This window comes from Scylla paramamosain, chromosome 27 (assembly GCF_035594125.1).
Source record: "Scylla paramamosain isolate STU-SP2022 chromosome 27, ASM3559412v1, whole genome shotgun sequence".
In the NCBI taxonomy this organism is placed as follows: Eukaryota; Metazoa; Arthropoda; class Malacostraca; order Decapoda; family Portunidae; genus Scylla; species Scylla paramamosain.
In genome coordinates this window covers 15,871,909-15,894,408 of record NC_087177.1, presented here as the reverse complement: position 1 = coordinate 15,894,408, position 22,500 = coordinate 15,871,909, and the positions used below count along the sequence as shown (strand labels likewise).

Sequence of the window (22,500 nt, the reverse complement as noted above, 5' to 3'; positions counted from 1 at the left end):
CAACCTTCAAACTATGGGTGATTTCATTCACGACGACACGAAGATATTACCAATGTTACACAAAGGAAAAGGAAGAATAAATGCACCGTAAAGATAAGTTTTAACCCTCTCGTGGCGTGATTAGACTCCACCCTGTCCTGTATCCGTCGACCTCCTTATGGGGCCACTTCGCCCTGGAGACGTGTCCTTTGATCGAGTAACATACCAGTGACTGGCGATGAAACAGGAAAAAGAAAGTATAATGAGAAATTTCACAGATATAGGTTAACTCCCCACCAACCAACCTCTCAAATTGGCTACCTTATCTTCTTAGACGCCTTACATTTGGACATTACGACAGGAATTAGATGCGCACAACAACAATAACACTGTAACATATTTACGTCCAAATGCGAAACTCTAAAAAAAAAATGATAAACATAATAAATAAATAGATAAAAGAATAAGAAATGTGGTAACTGCAGGATACTCTTTTCAGACGCCATACAGGTGGAGACTAGGAGTGGAGAACAGGAGTGAAACGTACTGCTAAACATTCCTGTCACATGTTTATTGCCAACAGCTGGATTCCCAAATACTTAACTCATCTTTTGTAAATATCAGTTAATTATGCTTCCAGCTGTGCTAGACATGAGATACCAACGAGTGTTCAGAGCACCATGCAGCGCCTGAACAATGATTAGTGTGTGCCGCGAATAATGACTTAGCTCAGGGTGTGTTAGTTATGGCATACGCAGGGTTTATTGGGCTGGGTACTATACTTTCAGGTAAATGTTGTCTGTCTCGTTTCTCTTAAGGAAAGATTATAGTGATTTACAAATACTCGATAATGCTGGAAGAATATGCATCATTTCATGGCGGCAATAGCAAGTATTAAAAGAATGCCCAGAATGCTCAGAACAGTGAAGCCGCACCTGCACCAGTGATCCTCAAAGTGAGGGGATCAAATCTGCACTACGTGGCAGGATTCTCATTGCCGAGTCGCCGCGTCTTGCAAATAAGTGGATAAATATGTGAAGCGCAACAGTGTTCGATGTTAATCATTCGTATAACACCATTGGCCATTCGTATACTTTAAAGCAAGTACACTATTCCATTCTTATGTAGGTGAAGGAAGGTAAACACCATCTCAGTGATACCAGTCGTGTACTTCCTTCATGAGGACAACTCATGAAATCAACCTGATTGAAAACACTGGTCCACATCATTTCTAGTATGCAGTTTGGGCTCGTGGGCCAGTGGTCCTCTGTGGTGCAGTGTGTGATGTGCGGTTCTCTTATTCCTCACGAGTACAGCTGGAGGATCTTTGGAACGTACCACAATTACCTAAGTGACGAATTCAGGTGAAGGAAGCAGTCAGAACATTTTGGGTGTGTGACAGTCTTGTGTGGGAAATCAGGAGTGCTCCTTAGGCGGAATTAATCAATTTGCAACTCTCGCGTAGTGGGCGTGGGTAGTAACACCTTTTTCGTCGAGGAGTGTCTGGTGCACGCATTGTTGGGAATAGACGCGTGAAATTGAGTTAATGAATCCAAACTCGTTACTTGGGGTAGTGGAGGAATAAATACACACATAAGCGTGCACTACGCAGGGTGTTGTCTTGACAGACCCTGTCGTTCGAATTTAGCTGCTGCCTCGCGTGGCAGTGAGAGTGATGCTAGAATTACGACACCACCTCTCGTGTACCCGCACCAGCGATTATTACTCTCCCCATCACTGCCTTGACATCCAGCGTTCTTAAAAAAATTACAAGTAGCCAACGACAGAGAAGAGTAGTAGATATATGAAAAAAATAAATCATTAAATAAAGGTCGCTCTTAATGCCATTCCTAAAAAAAACGAAGTCTGAAGAACCGACAGAAAGGCCAGTTTATTTCCTGAGATGCCTTATATTCCTTATTTGAAACTGTTCAAGTCGTAGGCAAGGAGAAATACGGAAATTAGAAGAGAGCTCCAGAATATTACCAGTAAAAGGGATGAAAGAGTGAAAGTACTGGTTAATTCTCGCATTAATAAGGTGGACGAAATAAAGAAGAGAGTAGGCAGAAAAACTTGTGCAACATGGCCACAAGAGGGAGACATGCAGGTATGCATAGTTTTATAATTTCCGCACTCCACCATTTAATTGGCACCGGATAAATTGATCATCTATGTTAGAACAAAATTTATAAGCATCTGCCATAGCGAAACAATGACCAACACTGTACACAATGTTTATACCCAAATGCCACCATGATGAACACTTGATATTAACTGAACATGTTCCCTAGTATGTAAAGAATAAAGACAAAACTCGGTGAAAGACGAAAGCTGCGAAATATGACCACCAGGTTTGTATTCCCCCCGTCTGGCATGACACACTGGGCGGGGCGAGGCAGGCGTGTCGAGGTGGCTGGCTGCCTAGTCTGCCTTTGTCCTTGTAAAATGTGTTCGAAATCTTTGAAATCTAAGACACGCATGTTCTTTGCCAATGGTGAAAATTAGGTGATGGAATGGAGCTCGAATTAAAGGTGAATGCGATTGTGTTAGTAGATGGGTAAGGTTTTATTTAGCTCCACGAACACAAGATTACTGTTAAAAGAAAATTACTTGTTAGTTTATCACTGGTTACGAGCGAAGTGAAGTTTACTGTGGAGGTTGTTGTTTAGTTTTGAACAGCCTTGCCCGGCCCGGCCTGACAATAACGCTATTCAAACGCTAGTTTCTCCGGAACTACGCGGCTAATCGTAACGAAATTTGCACCATATGATAGCACAACTCTATCGATTTTATATGATATAACTTTCATTTCTTCTATTAGGTAAAGTCAATGGGTAAGTTGCAGAAAGTAGAAGGGTGTCGAAAATTAGATTTCTCAAAATCTACTCAACCATTTTTAATGAAAGTTAAGAGGTGTCATGTTGTTATAATTTTAATAAAATTTCTTTTGTTAATTTTCAAGTAGCGGCTACTACTGTCAAAATTACAACTTATAACTAATTAAATGATCAAGCTCAAATTTTGTTGTTAGTAAGAGTAAAACAAGTTATAACAAAAAAGCATCTCAAATTTGCAACATTACTGTGCATGCGCAAAATACAGTATAAAACTTTTCTAAAGGACCGTCAGTTTTCTGCGATTCTCACCAACTTCCTTTTGTCTCAACGAGAGCGGATACATACCACTGAACACAGAACGAAATTTCCTGTCCGTCAGTATACAGCACAACTATTAGGCTCTCAAAAAATTTTTAGCTAGTGATTTGAATATTAGGCAAGTGCGGGATGTGCGCGGTGCATGAAATTGCCGCAAACTTTTCAAACAATGAATTCATAAAGCTCAAATTTTGTAGTTAATAAGAAGAATACAAGTTATAACGAAAAAAGAAAGTCAAATTTGCAACACTATTGCGCATGCGCAAAATACATAATAAAACTTTTTTATAAACCGACCGTCAGTTTTGTGCAATTTTTACTAACATTTTTTTTTTGTCTCAAGAAGAGAAGACACATAACACTGAACACAAAATTAAATTTCCTGTCCAACGGTATATAGCACAACCACTGGGCTCTCGCAAAGTTTTGAGCCAGAATGATTTAAATATTAGGCAAGTGCGCAATGTGCGGGTGCCTGAAATTGCCTCTCTCTCTCTCTCTCTCTCTCTCTCTCTCTCTCTCTCTCTCTCTCTCTCTCTCTCTCTCTCTCTCTCTCTCTCTCTCTCTCTCTCTCTCTCTCACACACACACACACACACACACGTATTGAAATACCCCTTCCAATGATACATTACTGACAGCTTCGCTCGTCAATCGCCTTCCGAGGCGTTTTACTGGTTTCTACGCTGTGTTAATTTTTAGTTCTGAAAGAGCGACGATGTTGCTTTATTCTTTTGTGTTAGTGTGTGTGTGTGTGTGTGTGTGTGTGTGTGTGTGTGTGTGTGTGTGTGTGTGTGTGTGCGCGCGTGTGTGTGTGTGCGTGTGTGTGTGTAAGCGTACATACGGATTGCGCGCACCTTTTTAAATACAATTACAATGGTTTCTTATTCATTACTTTTAAGACCAGTACCAGTTTGCTATTCATCTTTAAAATAATGAAGCAGAGTAAGTGTCTGGGTAACAGTACCACTGCTTACTCATTCCTTTGTTTAGTACATTCCAGACTGACTCCCGACACGCACACAAACACACACACACACACACACACACACACACACACAGACACACACACACACACACACACACACACACACACACACACACACACACACACACACACACACACACACACACACACACACTTCCAGATAGTAATTTAGTACTAAGTCTTGTGTTGCTAGAAGGAGGAGGCAGTAGGCATCTGCCGAAACGATAATTATTCCCAGTGAGATCTAAAGCACTGGATCAAAGGATGCTGTGAACCTATCATTAAACACAGCTGTGACCTCACTAAAAGTTTTCGTTTGTGTCTCACAAACACAAGGGGGCAGTCACAACCTGCCCTCTAAAGACAACTCTCTTCCTTTATACAAAACTACAAGCATCTAATTACACACACATACACACACCCTTCACTCAAAATCCAAAATTATCATGGCAACTCCTACCCCAGCCTTGGAATCCCCATCTGGGGAGGGGACCACAAATGTTTCCAGGTCGGACTGCTCTTCTGGTATCGACCCTAAGTGTTTTGACACCTCCCACAACTTTTTCTTCATTAACTTCTGCAGCATTCGCGGTCTTAGATCTAATTTTCAATCTATAGAACACCACCTCTCTTTTACTAAACCTCATCTTTTTCTTACTAAAACATAGCTGTCTGAGGCAACTGATAGTAGCCCCTTTTCTCTTCCCACCTCTTTTTTTTTTTTTTTATGTAGAAGGGATGCCGGCCAAGGGCAAAAAAAAAAAGATGAATAAAAAAAAAAGGCCTACTGAGATGCTAATCCTCGAATAGGGTCCAAAGCGGTAGTCAAAAATTGAAGATAAGTGTCTTGAAACCTCCTTCTTCAAGGAGTTCAAGTCATAGGAAGGTGGAAATACAGAAGTAGGCAGGGAGTTCCAGAGTTTACCAGAGAAAGGGATGAATGATTGAGAATACTGGTTAACTCTTGCATTAGAGAGGTGAATAGAATAAGAATGAGAGAAAGAAGAAAGTCTTGTGCAGCAAGGCCGCGGGAGGAGGGGAGGCATGCAGCTAGTAAGATTAGAAGAGCAGTTAGCATGAAAATAGTAGTAGAACATAGCAAGAGATGCAACATTGCGGCGATGAGAAAGAGGCTGAAGACAGTCAGTTAGAGGAGAGGAGATAATGAGACGAAAAGCTTTTGATTCCACCCTGTCTAGAAGACCAGTATGAGTGGAACCCCCACCCCTATACATGTAAAGCATACTCCGTACATGGACGGATAAGGCCACTGTACAGAATTAGCAGCTGAAAGGGTGAGAAAAACTGGCGGATACGTCTCAGAACACCCAACTTCCAAGAAGCTGTTTTAGCTAGAAATGAGATGTGAAGTTTCCACTTTAGATTATAAGTAAAGGACAGACCGATGATGTTCATTGTAGAAGAGCGGGACAATTGAATGTCACTGAAGAAGAGAGGATAGTTGTCTGGAAGGTTGTGTCCTCATTTTCAATCCAAAGCTGGATGTTGTACAACGACTTAACTTGCTTTCGTGTCCACGCTTTTGAATCTTCCGAGTTTTCCACCATCCGGCTACGACTACAGAGTCACTCAAACTAAATTCATCTGTGCTGTATACCTCTCACCGAACTTCTCTGACTATAAGAAATTCTTTGACTACTTAACTTCCAAAGTGGAGCACATTCTGACTCTCTTCCCTTTTGCAGAGATCTCCATTCTTGGAGACTTCAGTGTTCACCACCAGCTTTTGCTTTCCTCTCCCTTCACTGACCATCCTGGTGAGCTAACCTTTAACTTTGCTATCTTCCACGAACAAGAGCATTTGGTGCAACTCCCTACTCTTATTCCTGAACGTCTTGGAGATACGCCCAACATCCTCCCCACTTCCCGCGGCCTCGCTGCACGTCTTTCTTCTTTCTTTCACCCCTATTCTTTCCACTTCTCTAATGCAAGAGTTAACCAGTATTCTCAATCATTCATCCCTTTTTCTGATAAACTCTGGAACTCCCTGCCTGCTTCTGTATTTTCACTTTCCTATGACTTGAATTCCTTGAAGAGGGAGGTTCCAAGACACTTATCCTTCAATTTTCGACTACTGCTTTGGACCCTATCCGGGGACCGGCATATCAGCGGACTTTTCTTTTTTTTTATTGGATTTTTGTTATCCCTCTTACATAAAAAAAAAAATAATAATAATGTATGAAACCCGATGAAAATAACATTGTTTTCTTCCTCATTACATGTGCTGTATTAATCTGAATGCTAATTCCTAGTTTTTCCCAGCTTGAGGACTCACACTTTCAAGTTCTTGTTATCTTTAGCCAGCCTTATGTACGCTTAAAAACATGAGAGACTAACACATTATACCACACTGAAGTGACGACACTAGTAACATCATGATTTTAGAGTCCCCCATAGTATAGTTGTGACTGTGTCCTCTCTCAGGTGTTTGGAGGAAATCTGGACAAGCATACGGAGCGGCGCCACTACCTCAACTCACCCTTCAAGGCTCGCTACGTCCGCCTCCATCCTCAGCGCTGGCGGAAATCCATCGCCCTCCGCGCAGCACTCATCGGATGCCCGCACAAGGGGGACTGTGGCGAGGGCTTCTTCAGGGTGACGCCAGACACCAACTGTGGTAAGTGTGTTATCGTGTTTTTATTTTTTTTTTTTAGAAGTAAGGTAAGGACGAACACACACACACACACACACACACACACACACACACACACACACACACGCACGCACGCACGCACACACATACACACACACACACACACACACACACACACACACACACACACACACATACACACACACACACACACACACAGACTGCTCTTCCCGAAGCAAGGAAAATCATTTCTTCGTGGCCTCGATACCTGATCATGGCCACACCAGCATCGCCAGGTAACTCAGGTGCGCACACATTAATTTCTCGAACTATCTGCCTGGTCACGTGCGCCCCAAAGCATGATTTGCTGGCTGTCTGCAAGTTTTAATTTAACATTACTTATAACTTAGCAGCAGGTTAAGTCACAACGCAGTTGGCCTGCGCATGAAAAAAATAAGCCCTAGATCGGTTGCTGATAATTTCTAATCCATAACTTTCAAAATCTATTTAGTAACATTTTCTCTCGAAGTCCTGTGTGATCATTATTCAAGGTGTTGGCGGTAGTTATACTCTTGTAAGAACAAAAAATGTTAAGGAAATAGGTAATGATTTTTCTTAACCATTCATTTAACTTTAATTCCATGTGATCAGCAGCTGCATTTGAGAAGAACGATTAACGATTAAAACGAGGTTTGGGTCTGACTGTAAAACATTTCTTTAGTTGATGTGCGGGGAGTGTGGACACCAAAATTGCTTGATAACCGAGACCTCATAGAGGATCTCAAGACATCAATCAATGCAATTAAGCTAATCATTGATCGTTCCCTGTCATACTTAAAGTCTAAGTGTGACAGATTTTGGACTTTTATTGTGAAGGCTACGTACATTTTGGGATAATTACCAGCTGAATTGTTGTAACGTAAATGTTTTTTTGTTTTGTTTTGCTTTTTCCAGTAACAAGTTCATGTTTATTGTCTCCATTATTATTATTATTATTATTATTATTATTATTATTATTATTATTATTATTATTATTATTATTATTATTACTACTGCTACTACTACTATTACTACTACTACTACTATTATTGTTGTTATTGTTACTGGTGTTGTTAATATTACTACTAGTGGGACCCGTATATGTATGATCATTTAACTAATGCAACGTGTGATATGTATATTTAAGAGGAGGAAGAGGTGGAGAAGGGAGCGAGGAGGAGGAGGAGGTAGAAGAGGAGGAGGAAGAGGTAGAAGAGGAGAAGTAGGAAGATGAAGAAGAGGAAGAGGAGGAAGACGAAGAAAAAGAGGAGGAGGAGGAGGAGGAGGAGGAGGAGGAGGAGGAGGAGGAGGAGGAAGAGTAGAAAAAAGGAAGTGAGGAGGAGAAGAAGTAGGATTAGGAAGTGTAGAAGATGGATGGAAGATGTAATCAAAACGTGTAGATATGATACCAAGATGTGACATACAGATTATATATATATATATATATATATATATATATATATATATATATATATATATATATATATATATATATATATATATATATATATATATATATATATATATATATATATATATATATATATATATATATATATATATATATATATATATTTCGTTGAAAGTGATACTGAGTTCAGCGTTTATCATTTTCTTCATGATGTTTTCTTTTTCTTCTCGGAGATTGTGTTGAGGCATATATATATATATATATATATATATATATATATATATATATATATATATATATATATATATATATATATATATATATATATATATATATATATATATATACCGTGTATAGATAAATAGATTTTATTTATCACTATTATTATTATTATTATTATTATTATGATTATTATTATTATTATTATTATTATTATTATTATTATTATTATTATTGTTATTATTATTATTATTATTATTATTATTATTATCATTATTATTATTATCATTAATGTTGTCGTTTTTGCTGCTGCTGCTGCTGCTGCTGCTGCTGCTACTGCTACTGCTGCTGCTTCTACTGTTGTTGTTGTTGTTGTTGTTGTTGTTGTTGTTGTTGTTGTTGCTGTTGTCGTTGTTGTTAATGTCAATGTTGTTGCTATTTTTGTTATTGCTGTTAGTGTTGCTGATCATTGCTATCGTTATTACTGATGGCAGCAGCAGCAGCAGCAGCAGCAGCAACAACAACAACAACAGCAGCAGTAGCAGCTGTAGCAATAGTAGTAGTAGTAGCAGTAGTAGTAGTAGTAGTAGTAGTAGTAGTAGTAGTAGTAAGAGGAGGAGGAGGAGAAGGAGGAGGAGGAGGACGAGGAGGAGGAGGAGGAGGAGGAGGAGGAGGAGGAGGAGGAGGAGGAGAAGATGGAGGTACTGGCAAAGGGGGTGGTATCGACAGCGCAGACAACACATAGTCAGTCGGAGGACTGGGTTTAATCCGCTCATTATTATGGTGTCCATCAGCATCAGCATCAGCAAAAACATGCGTATCAAGAGTCTAAGGACACTGGTGCTGAGTAGATTTACAGACCATGTAGAAGCTTTATTGCCCATTGGGTGAGCAGACACGAGTTTCCCTTCCTAATGCTGGTGAATAATCTGATATGTAATTGAATTGAAAATAATTAATTCCACTTTTCTCATGGTCAATTATTCAAATGGTTGAGGTTCGAGGCTTTCCTTCCATTAACTGGGGCTGGATGGAAACCCAGGACCTACAAAAGGGAAGGTCAAGATCTTAACATAGAGTAAGACGTGTGTTGATTGTTCTGGTATCATCACCGTGCCTTCATAAACCTCATGTATACTAAAACCAAGGGCGCAATAAATTTAACATTCACCATGTCCAAAAACACAATTTGACAGCGATGCCTTTGATTCCTAACGCAAGACACAAATGACTGTTCTGTGTGGAGGACAAGGGATGAGACGGAAAGATGAATTGGCGGTGAAGATATAAAGAATAAAGGAACAGAAGATATAATGAACAGAAACAACGTTAAAAAAAAAAAAAAAGTGTGAGTGAATCTTGAGTGTCAGGTAACGTATCTGAGAAAAAAAAATACGAGTGACAGGATCAATAAACTCCCTTAAAATATATTTCCTTCACAAGAATAATATTTGTGAAGTCTATTGTGGATAAACTTTGATGTTTGTCCCCGTGGCTAGACATACTAACGCGCCAGAAGTGAATGAGTAGTCAAGGAAGTTTACACAAGATGAGGAGCAGCTACGTAGCATATTTGTGCTGCGTTGTTGAGAAACCTGAAAAAAAAAAAAAAAACTGACGATCTCGAGTTTGAGCCGTCCATTATTGTAGATTGAGTGCGTAAGGAGTTGCATGTAGTATTAGCTTTGCTTTTCATAGTCGTACCAGGAAGACGTACTGCATTTGTGCAAGGGTAAAAGAAAGAAGTTTCAAGAACGTGAAGTGTTCATTATCTCTCCTTCACCTGCATCTACACACGCACACGAAGAAGTCTAATCCTCTTATTCTCCTCTCATCCATTTGCAATCTGTCCTCTTATTTCATCCAAGGTCGCCCTCTTGTACTCATCACATCAACAATACTTATATACCCGCTAAGTAAACTCTCTTTCTAAATCTCAATACAGAGAAATGTTTTTGCCGTGAATATTAGTACAAAAAATAATAAATGCTTCTTTTTAATTTCCGTTCAAATTCAATGGAAGAAGATGGTATCAGTAAGAACAGGACCAAGTTCTAGGGGTATCAGTCTGGCCATCTGAAACGGTGTGGGCGGGGCGGGAAGGGGCGGAGATGGCCGAAGGTCGGGGGGGGGGGGGGGAAGGGGATGGTGATGGGACGCAGGTAGGGCAGGTAAGATTAAAGGTACTACTTACTACACACACATCCTTCACCTCCCTACCTGACATCCTCCGCCGAGTAGAGCCCCGTGAGATAAGACCAGGTACAAATTAGAAGGCGAGAAAGTTCTGCAAGGGGATACTGTAGACTTAATGGATTCTGCTTCTATGCATACCTTCATCATCAAATTAAAGGGGCTGGAAGTTTAGAAAGTGAAAACGGTTACTGGAAAAAAATATTATAGCAATAGGTCAAAGGAATGAGAAAATGCTCCTGAGTATAGAGATTTGTTACTGGAAGTGAAATATTGAGTAGATATAATAGTGCAGAAAAGGCATGACATGATAAGTATAGTTAAGTATAAGAAATAAAAGTAGTAAATAAAAAAAAATATTGATAAGTTAGAGGAATGAGAGAGTCCAGCAAAGCATTGGAATTTGTTATTAAGCGTGAAAAAAAAATTAAAATAAATCATAACAATACACACGTGAAGATGGGGCAAGACAGTGTCTGAGAGAAGATAAATGCAGTAGGTGGGAAGATTATGACAAGAAGATTGAAGGGTAGAAAAAACAATCAATTAATTGATTAAGAAATAAGATAGGTTTGACAGGAAAAATAAATAAATAAAATAAAAACTTTAATGGCGAGATATTGTGAGAAATAGATAGAAGATAGACTGCGCAAGAAAATGTTTAATTGTGAAGCAAGACATACAGATAGAGAAGTGAAACCTTCTCTAGTCTGATTGAAAAGACAAGAAAAGTGTGTTGGGTTTCTTCGTAAGTTTTCTCTCTAAGAGCAAACATGTCCATATACCAGGGAATGGATGAGGGGAAAGTGTGATGGGGTACAAAAGAAAGTTACTTATATAGAGGTTATTTGGAAGTCGTTGCACTGCAGGAGATCTGGACTCCAGTATCGAAGTTTTCTTAACGGCAACAAGTTTGAGAATGATGTTGATAGAAATGTTGATAAAGATGGGGATGAGGATGGAGTGACTCTCTCTCTCTCTCTCTCTCTCTCTCTCTCTCTCTCTCTCTCTCTCTCTCTCTCTCTCTCTCTCTCTCTCTCTGCGTTCGCGCGCATGCGCCCGCAAACTCGCGCGCGCGCGCGAACACGCACACGCACACGCGCACACACACACACACACACACACACACACACACACACACACACACACACACACACCACTTCTCGACTTCGCAGCATCCACTTAACCAATGTTTCCGGCACATTCCTCGCAATCAGAGCCACACTTTACTCATTACTAGGTCCCTGGCATCCTTTTCTCGTCGTCTGGAAGGCCACGTAAAGTTTGCGGCGGATGATGAGCGAGGAATAGAAAGTTTTAAGACGAAAAATGCCGAAAGTTTCTTTTAAGAGCGGAGACGAGACGCCGCATCCATACTAATGTACTGATGGAGTGTGGGAAGCAGAAAGCAACCCTGCTGTAGAGGTACGTTTTGTATGCATGTGTGTGTGTGTGTGTGTGTGTGTGTGTGTGTGTGTGTGTGTGTGTGTGTGTGTGTGTGTGTGTGTGTGTGTCTGTGTGTGTGTGTGTGTGTGTGTGTGTGTGTGTGTGTGTGTGTGTGTTTGAGAGAGAGAGAGAGACAGAGAGAGAGAGAGAGAGAGAGAGTTTGTGTATGATTTTGCGCGTGCATTTTAGTGTTATGCGTTGAATTATAATTCGTTCCCTACTGTTGTTGTCGTTGTTGCTTTTCTCTGTACCATAATAATAATGATAATAATAATAATAATAATAATAATAATAATAATAATAATAATCTCTCTCTCTCTCTCTCTCTCTCTCTCTCTCTCTCTCTCTCTCTCTCTCTCTCTCTCTCTCTCTCTCTCTCTCTCTCCATAATGAAATTAGGAATACGGATTGGAAGTTGAAGCAATAATTTTGGAGCCTCGCAGACTACTGTGTTTGAAAACCAAGCTTTTTTTTTCTCTCTTTCTTCATCCATGATCACCTCGTTCCTTCTCATCGTTCTGTTATAAGAATAATAATGATAATAATAATAATAATAATAATAATAATAATAATTATAATAATAATAATAATAATATCATTAGTAGTAGTAGTAGTAGTAGTAGTAGTAGTAGTAGTATATATATATATATATATATATATATATATATATATATATATATATATATATATATATATATATATATATATATATATATATATATATATATATATATATATATATATATATATATATATATATATATATATATATATATATATATATATATATATATATATATATATATATATATATATTATAAGAGAACGATGAGAAGGAAGGAGCTGATCATGAATGAAGAGAAAAAAAAAGCTTGGTTTTCAAACACATTAGTCTGCGAGACTCCAAAATTATTACTTCAACTTCCAATCTATATTCCTAATTTAATTATGGAGAGAGAGAGAGAGAGAGAGAGAGAGAGAGAGAGAGAGAGAGAGAGAGAGAGAGAGAGAGGGAGAGAGAGAGAGAGAGAGGGTAATGAATGTCCCATTCAGTTGGTTGAGGGATTTCCATGATTATAAACATCCGAAAAATGATGTACTAGTACTATATTATTGAAAGAGGAGCTACTTATCAGATGACGAGGTCTAGTTTAAACATAGGTGGATATGTACTATAAAGAGTGTTTGAGATCCGATCTGTTTGGGGCTTCGTTCAAGGTTTCATGGGTTGTTTCATATGAAAGTGAGGCTTTCCAGCGGTAGTTCCTGTTAAGCTGCCATCCTGTGCGGTGAGATCTCATTGGGATAAGCTTATACGTTCTCCACTGGATCCGCTAATAAAGAAGTTTATTTGTGCTTACGATTTCTTTAACATTGCTGCAACAAGACATCTCATGTACGTATGTGGGTAAATATTAAGAAGAGTCGCGTCGCTCCCCTTTTTTCCATTTTTTTTTTTTTTTTCTGCTCCTACCCCTTATAATGTTGGGGGTGCTGGAGGGAAAGCGGGGTTTTTGGGTGGGAAAAGCTAAAATAGAGCCAAATACCGCCTCTCACCACCAAAAATAAATAGGGAGTTGCACTACTGCTGCTGCGGCTCAATTTCATATTTACCGGATTAGTTAGGTTAATTAGGTTAGATTAGGTTTAGTTAGGTTTAATTAGGATGCTAGCAGCAAGAGCAAGAACACGGCGGCCATTTCAACAAGAACAGCAGCAGTAATGCAGCTCCCTATTTATTTTTAGTGGTAAGAGGCGATGATTGGCTCTATATTAGCTTTCCTTACACGAAAACCCCGCTTTCCCACCAGGTTCCCTTCACTGTAGGGGATAGGAAACGAAAAAATAAAAAAAATAGAAAATAGGGCTGGTTTATACATACATGCATAGGAATTTTCTGCTGTATGGATAATGTAAAGCTTCAGAAACTGGCAACGGAGTTTCACTGCAGACCAGAACAAAAATTATATGTTTTGGTATGAAAGAATGATATGATCAGTACGTATGAAGTTAACACAAATTATTATGTAATCTTGAATATGTACGGGTGCCTTTAATCTATTGGAAAAAAAAAAAAAAACTATACCACTCAGGAGAAAATTCGTTGGTTTTATAATTCGGTATTAAGTCGAGCATACGAGTACCTGCTTTAACAATGTTTACATGCCGGCAGCTGTACTAGCTCACTTCCTCTTGCCCGATTATCCTTCGTCCGTCTTTCACAGCAAGTACCTATTAGCCTTTGAAGTGATTTATCTCGATCTCCCCGCTTATATATATATATATATATATATATATATATATATATATATATATATATATATATATATATATATATATATATATATATATATATATATATATATATATATATAGTGTGTGTGTGTGTGTGTGTAGTGCCAGTACCAGTGCCAGTGCTGAGCAGTGTTGAGATTAAATCAATCGTAATGGAAGAGCGAACAACTACAATATATTTGGCCAAGTAAATAAAATAAAATTGTTTTAATATCATATGCAAAATTAGTCTTTCAGCCTTTCACTATTCGTAATATTTTATGTGGAGCGCGACGAATATTATAGGAAGGCTAGACTGATATACAAAAGAAAAAAAAGATGACGCTAAGATGAATTAGGGATTTGATAGTGAGTATAACTGGTATGCACTTTTTTTTTTTTTTTATGTAAGAGGGTCACTGCCTAAGGGCAACATTTTTTTTTTTTTTTTTCTTTTTTAGGGCCCTCTCAAATTACAGTTTCCGAAGCGACATCACATGAAATGGTCAAATAACAGAGGATAAGTTTTTTGAAACATCCCTTTTGAAGGAGTTCAAGTCATAGAAAGGAGGGAATACAGATACTGGAAGTTCCATATTTTACCAGAGAAAGGGATGAATGACTGAGAATACCTGTAACTCTTGCATTAGGGAGGTGGGCAGAATAGTAGGCGAGGGAAAGAAGGAAGTCTTGTACAGCGAGGCCGCGGTAGGAGGGGAGGCATGCAGTTGGCAAGATCAGAAGAGCAGTTAGCGTGAGAACAGTGGTAGAAGATAGCAAAAGATACTACATTGCGGCGATGAGAGAGAGGCTGAAGACAGTCAGTTAGAGGAGAGGAGTTGATTTGACGAAAAGCTTTTGATTTCACCCTGTCTAAAAGAGCAGTATGGGTCTCATTCATATTCAAAGATCGGTCGCTGTGATCTCTAAACTCTTTCCGTAGAAGAACTACTGCCTGGGAGGCCAGCAGACGACTGTAGGTGAATAACACTCACTGTAAAATGTAGCTGTTCATGGTGCTGTTATTATTATGGAGGCACTAGCATCATTAACAACAACGGCATTGCCAGCAGCACCTTCCATCCTATTGACAATATTAATGATGCCAACGAACAAAATAACTCTTCTCAAACCTACCATGCTGCTATTCTGTGACGCAAGAAATCACATGTGCTCTTGTCCAGGGAATTTTAATGCACTTTTTTTTTTCATAAGGGTAACCTTTCACCTTCCGGACACGGCTTGTCGTGAAGGCAGTAAATCCAGTTTGGCGTGTGTGCTTGTTTTGATCGAAAGTCTGCGAGGCAGTGGTGCGCGTGGATGACTGAGAACAAAGCTGAATGTCTGACTGAAAGTGGTGATCCGCTTTCGGTGATGGTGATTTGTCTTGCGTGTGACAGCACCTGTGGTTACCTTGTTCTTAAGTCTTCCCCACCATTATCTTATACCTTGAATTTTGCTTATTTCAAGTACTAGATCCTGAATTCCCTCTTGCCGCCGTATTCCACTCTCTTTTACATCTTCAGTTATTCATTTTCTGGATAAATGTTTCACTACTTTGCTGATTAATTTGATTTATTAATTAAAGGTGCCAAATTACTAGGGCTCTGAACACTGGTAGCATTATTTCACCACTCCTGTCAAGTCCTGAGTGGTCAGCCTCGCTTGTTGCACTCCGCCTTGCCAGATCTTCCATTCAGACGTCAGTTCACGAATTTTTTATAAGAACAAGAAAATGTTACAATTTAGCAAAATCAGAGGTGCTCCAAGTACACTAGGAACTTAGGGTAACTAGACACCAAAAAATTTTGCACAAAAAAATCAGAGCACGTCTTGCTCTCAACGTCATGAAAGAGGAAAATGGTGAAGACACGCTTTCGTAGCAATGCTGAAAAAGTTACCGCTAAAATTCAATCTAAAACGGAAAACCAGTAAACAGTGTTTCACGAAACCCTACAGAGCACCTCTTTTTCAGCTCCATCAGAGAACTGGGGCCAGATTTTCGTATTAGTACAGAATGAGACATATGGAGTATGAAGAAAAAAAAATCAACAAACAATTCTGCGCAAAACTACGGGAAGTTTCACTAAACAAAGAAAAAAGAAAGAAAAAGAAAGAAAAACAAACCGTGCATTCGGGGTTCCTCCATTGCAAATACTCAGTTTATCAACAATATTCTGAACTTAATTTCCTTCAAGTTACCTTTAAGTTTCCATGACCATACAGAACGACACACCACCGTAACACAACCACGATGAGCAACACAACACGGACACCGAGATTCCTTAAAAGTTTCTCTGATTAACCACGTTTTTTCTTATCGGCTTGTCCTTTCATGTTTCATTACTGCCGTTGTAGAAATATTCTTAACATACGAGTACACACTCAATAAATCATACATATATATATATATATATATATATATATATATATATATATATATATATATATATATATATATATATATATATATATATATATATATATATATATATATATATATATATATATATATATATATATATATATATATATATATATATATATAATTTTTTTTTTTTTTTTTTTTTAAGTAAGAAGGATACTGGCAAAGGGCAACAAAAATCTAATAAAAAAAATGCCCACTGAAATGCCAGTCTCATAAAAGGGTCAAAGCAGTGGTCAAAAAATGGTGGTCTTGAAACCTCCCTCTTGAAGGAATTCAAGTCGTAGGAAGGTGGAAATACAGAAGCAGGCAGGGAGTTCCAGAGTTTACCAGAGAAAGGGATGAATGACTGAGAATACTGGTTAACTCTTGCGTTAGAGAGGTGGACAGAATAGGGGTGAGAGAAAGAAGAGTCTTGTGCAGCGAGGCCGCGGAAGGAGGGGAGACATGCAGTTAGCAAGATCAGTAGAGCAGTTAGCATGAAAATAGCGGTTGAAGACAGCTAGATATGCAACATTGCGGCGGTGAGAGAGAGGCTGAAGACAGTCAGTTAAAGGAGAAGAGTTGATGAGACGAAAAGCTTTTGATTCCACCCTGTCTAGAAGAGCAGTATGAGTGGAACCCCCCCAAACATGTGAAGCATACTCCATACATGGACGGATAAGGCCCTTGTACAGAGTTAGCAGCTGGGGGGTGAGAAAAACTGGCGGAGACGTATCAGAACACCTAACTTCATAGAAGCTGTTTTAGCTAGAGATGAGATGTGAAGTTTCCAGTTCAGATTATAAGTAAAGGACAGACCGAGGATGTTCAGTGTAGAAGAGGGGGACAGTTGAGTGTCATTGAAGAAGAGGGGATAGTTGTCTGGAAGGTTGTGTCGAGTTGATAGATGGAGGAATTGAGTTTTTGAGGCATTGAACAATACCAAGTTTGCTCTGCCCAATCAGAAATTTTAGAAAGATCAGAAGTCAGGCGTTCTGTGGCTTCCCTGCGTGATATGTTTACCTCCTGAAGGGTTGGACGTCTATGAAAAGACGTGGAAAAGTGCAGGGTGGTATCATCAGCGTAGGAGTGGATAGGACAAGAAGTTTGGTTTAGAAGATCATTAATGAATAATAAGAGAGTGGGTGATAGGACAGAACCCTGAGGAACACCACTGTCAATAGATTTAGGAGAAGAACAGTGACCGTCTACCACAGCAGCAATAGAACGGTCAGAAAGGAAACTTGAGATGAAGTTACAGAGAAAAGGATAGAAACCGTAGGAGGGTAGTTTGGAAATCAAAGCTTTGTGCCAGACTCTATCAAAGGCTTTTGATATGTCCAAGGTAACGGCAAAAGTTTCACCAAAATTTCTAAAAGAGGATGACCAAGACTCAGTAAGGAAAGCCAGAAGATCACCAGTAGAGCGGCCTTGACGGAACCCATACTGACGATCAGATAGAAGGTTGTGAAGTGATAGATGTTTAAGAATCTTCCTGTTGAGGATAGATTCAAAAACTTTAGATAAGCAGGAAATTAAAGCAATATGACGGTAGTTTGAGGGATTAGAGCGGTCACCCTTTTTAGGAACAGGTTGAATGTAGGCAAACTTTCAGCAAGAAGGAAAGGTAGATGTTGACAGACAGAGCTGAAAGAGTTTGACTAGGCAAGGTGCAAGCACGGAGGCACAGTTTCGGAGAACAATAGGAGGGACCCCATCAGGTCCATAAGCCTTCCGAGGGTTTAGGCCAGCGAGGGAATGGAAAACATCATTGCGAAGAATTTTAATAGGTGGCATGAAGTAGTCAGAGGGTGGAGGAGAGGGAGGAACAAGCCCAGAATCGTCCAAGGTAGAGTTTTTAGCAAAGGTTTGAGCAAAGAGTTCAGCTTTAGAAATAGATGTGATAGCAGTGGTGCCATCTGGTTGAAGTAGAGGAGGGAAAGAAGAAGCAAAGTTATTGGAGATATTTTTGGCTAGATGCCAGAAATCACGAGGGGAGTTAGATCTTGAAAGGTTTTTACATTTTCTGTTAATGAAGGAGTTTTTGGCTAGTTGGAGAACAGACTTGGCATGGTTCCGGGCAGAAATATAAAGTGTATGAGATTCTGGTGATGGAAGGCTTAAGTACCTTTTGTGGGCCACCTCTCTATCATGTATAGCACGAGAACAAGCTGTGTTAAACCAAGGTTTAGAAGGTTTAGGACGAGAAAAAGAGTGAGGAATGTACGCCTCCATGCCAGACACTATCACCTCTGTTATGCGCTCAGCACACAAAGACGGGTCTCTGACACGAAAGCAGTAGTCATTCCAAGGAAAATCAGCAAAATACCTCCTCAGGTCCCCCCAACTAGCAGAGGCAAAACGCCAGAGGCACCTTCGCTTAGGGGGATCCTGAGGAGGGATTGGAGTGATAGGACAAGATAAAGATATGAGATTGTAATCGGAGGAGCCCAACGGAGAAGAAAGGGTGACAGCATAAGCAGAAGGATTAGAGGTCAGGAAAAGGTCAAGAATGTTGGGCGTATCTCCAAGACGGTCAGGAATACGAGTAGGGTGTTGCACCAATTGCTCTAGGTCATGGAGGATAGCAAAGTTGTAAGCTAGTTCACCAGGATGGTCAGTGAAGGGAGAGGAAAGCCAAAGCTGGTGGTGAACATTGAAGTCTCCAAGAGTGGAGATCTCTGCAAAAGGGAAGAGGGTCAGAATGTGCTCCATATATATATATATATATATATATATATATATATATATATATATATATATATATATATATATATATATATATATAATATATATATATATATATATATATATATATATATATATATATATATAAAACGAAAAATTACTTGAAAACCTGATTGTTCAGTTAAATTTCAAATACGTCCCCACAAAAACACATTTCCAGTACTATTCTCAAATAGTTTTCAAAAACATTTCACCAAAACACCAAAATGGTCACTAAAAGTGTATTCAGACATTAAGTACGTCGATGATTTCCCAAGGTATTTGTGTAAAATGTAAAATGATTAGTGTGATAAAGGAGGAGGATGTGGAATGTGTTTCTCACCGCCTCTAACGTAACCTTGAGTTTACCTACCTGCCTATCTTGAGAGTCCGGCATCCTTAGTTACTTGGGTCTGTCTTTCTCTCTCTCTCATATATATATATATATATATATATATATATATATATATATATATATATATATATATATATATATATATATATATATATATATATATATATATATATACGAGTATATATATTTATATATATTTATATATATATATATATATATATATATATATATATATATATAATATATATATATATATATATATATATATATATATATATATATATATATATATATATATATATATATATTATTTGTCAGTCCCCTATATGGACATCAGGCATAAAATAAGAAATAGACTAAGTTAATTGAGTAGGTCTGTAAAAGTGTCCTGGGTGGGTTAGGCCTGGCAGAGACATCCTTGTGGCACGCGGAGGGAGGAAGCCTGACAGAAACATCCATGTGGCACGCAGGAGGAGGAGGAGGATAGGTAGGCGGCGGCAGAGGAAGGGAAGAATTATAGGTTGACAGAACAGAAGACAGTTAGCGTGTTTCTGGGATGGTAGTGTCAAGGAAACTATTTTTGTGGCGGTATGGAGTGTGGAGCAGGCTGGCTTGTTAGGTAGGCGGTGTGGTTGGCAAGCTGACCGGGTGGGCACGGTTAAAGAAGTCAGATAGTTAGGCTGGTTGACAGGTTACTTTGATATTAACAGGCAAAGTTAGATAGGGTGGTCAATTGACAGATAGGCTGGATAGTAGGTTGAATGTCTAGGAATTTTTAAGAGAATGTTGACTGGTTTTCTTGTATACTGTGTGTTCCAAGGGTGAGAGAGAGAGAGAGAGAGAGAGAGAGAGAGAGAGAGAGAGAGAGAGAGAGAGAGAGAGAGAGAGAGAGAGAGAAATCGAGCACACACGCACGTACTTTTGTTCTTTCGTGCGCACGCACGCACGCACGCGCGCGCGCGCGCGCGCGCACGCACACATATACGAGTACACACACACACACACACACACACACACACACACACACACACACACACTCTCTCTCTCTCTCTCTCTCTCTCTCTCTCTCTCTCTCTCTCTCTCTCTCTCTCTCTCTCTCTCTCTCTCTCTCTCTCTCTCTCTCTCTCTCTCCTCTCTCTCTCTCTCCTCCGTTTTTTTCGTATTTTATTTTATTTTATCTTTTATTTATTTATTTATTTTTTTTTTCGAGTGATAATCTGTTAGTCTGTTTCCTAAATAGTTGGTAGGACCGTAATGGACTTGCATGAGACATGGAGCTGACGACCACAGGACCACCGCATAAGAAGGTGTGGCTGTGGACACACCTACTGATGCAGGTGGGAGGAGCAGGGTGGTGAAGATCGCCGTCAAAAGTTATCTGCTTTATAACCTGTCGGCGCGATCGTGTTCGTTTTTGGAAGAGGGACGAGTTTGGAGTAGGCAACGTTATTATTATAAATATTTGATTGACTGAATGACTGAGTTTTGTTTACACTCTAAAGGAGCAAAGTCTGCTCACACCAACCACTTTTGTCCCAAGAGATACATTTTGACGTTATCAATGTACCCCAGTGAACTATTTCTCGTATAGAATATGAGCACCTCTACATGGGACGCATTATTTTTAATATATTTGATTCAAAATGAATCGCAAACTTTTTGTTGCACTCCATATTTTAAGTTAACATGAAAAATTCATGTTCTCCAAATGTTCACATGAAAGATTATCAGCCCGAGAAAAGTTTCGAGATATAACTCGATTTAGCATCCCTGATTAAAGATTGCACATTCGTTGAAAAATGTACAGAGCACCTGCAAAACAGGTTCGTTTACTCATGACCCTTACGATTTTTTTTTTTTTTTTCTTTAAGATGCAAATTTGATTAACAATATATCGGGCAGGGATAAGGTAGCTACACACATACATTCACAGGTATTCTTAAGTAAGTTTCAACGCATCAACATCTGAATATGTCGAAACTTTTCTTGAAGCGATGTGCTCTTCTTGTGAGTCAATTTACTGAAAAAAAAGCCATTCTTAGCAAAAAGATCTCATGAATTCCTCGACTTTCTCTTGGGACAATGAATAATTGTGATTTATCGCAAGTCAAGGTGTTCACTATAGCCCCACTAAAGTACTTCCTACGAGGGATGATTTTGCGAAACAGACCTTGCAACTTTAGGTCTTGGTTCTGTGTACCAGGCAGCTTTTCGTAATCTTTCACATTTCTTTCGCATATGTGTGTATATATATATATATATATATATATATATATATATATATATATATATATATATATATATATATATATATATATATATATATATATATATATATTTTTTTTTTTTTTTTTTTTTTTTTTTTTTTTTTTTCTTTCTTTCATTCTTCTTTTTATTGCTGCGGAAACACTAATTGTAAGGAACAGTGATAAGCTGTGTAGTTTTGAAAAAGCTAAAATTATTAACAACTGAAAACCATAAACTGTTAACAATGATAAGATTATTAATGGGAAAGGAAAAATTTATGAGCAAATATTATTACAGTTATGTGGATGAAGTGACGACAAGACACGATGTTGGTGCACGAGACAATTTTTTCCCCTCCTAGTTCTATTATCTTTTTTTTTAATTGTTCTTCACAAAATAACTGGTCTTTATACTCCATTTATTCATTAAAAAAAATTAGATGGTAAT

General features: G+C 38.7%; 1 protein-coding gene across 4 annotated transcripts in view; it reads left to right on the top strand.

Annotated features, from left to right (window-relative positions):
• The window catches only part of LOC135114285 (lactadherin-like), a 273,601-nt gene that overhangs the window by 224,946 nt on the left and 26,155 nt on the right, over positions 1-22,500 (top strand). For all 4 annotated transcript variants that reach the window (XM_064030172.1, XM_064030169.1, XM_064030170.1 and 1 more), the window contains exon 8: positions 6,567-6,759. In XM_064030172.1, coding sequence (XP_063886242.1) covers positions 6,567-6,759 — 193 coding nt within the window. The remainder of the gene's footprint in view (positions 1-6,566; positions 6,760-22,500) is intronic.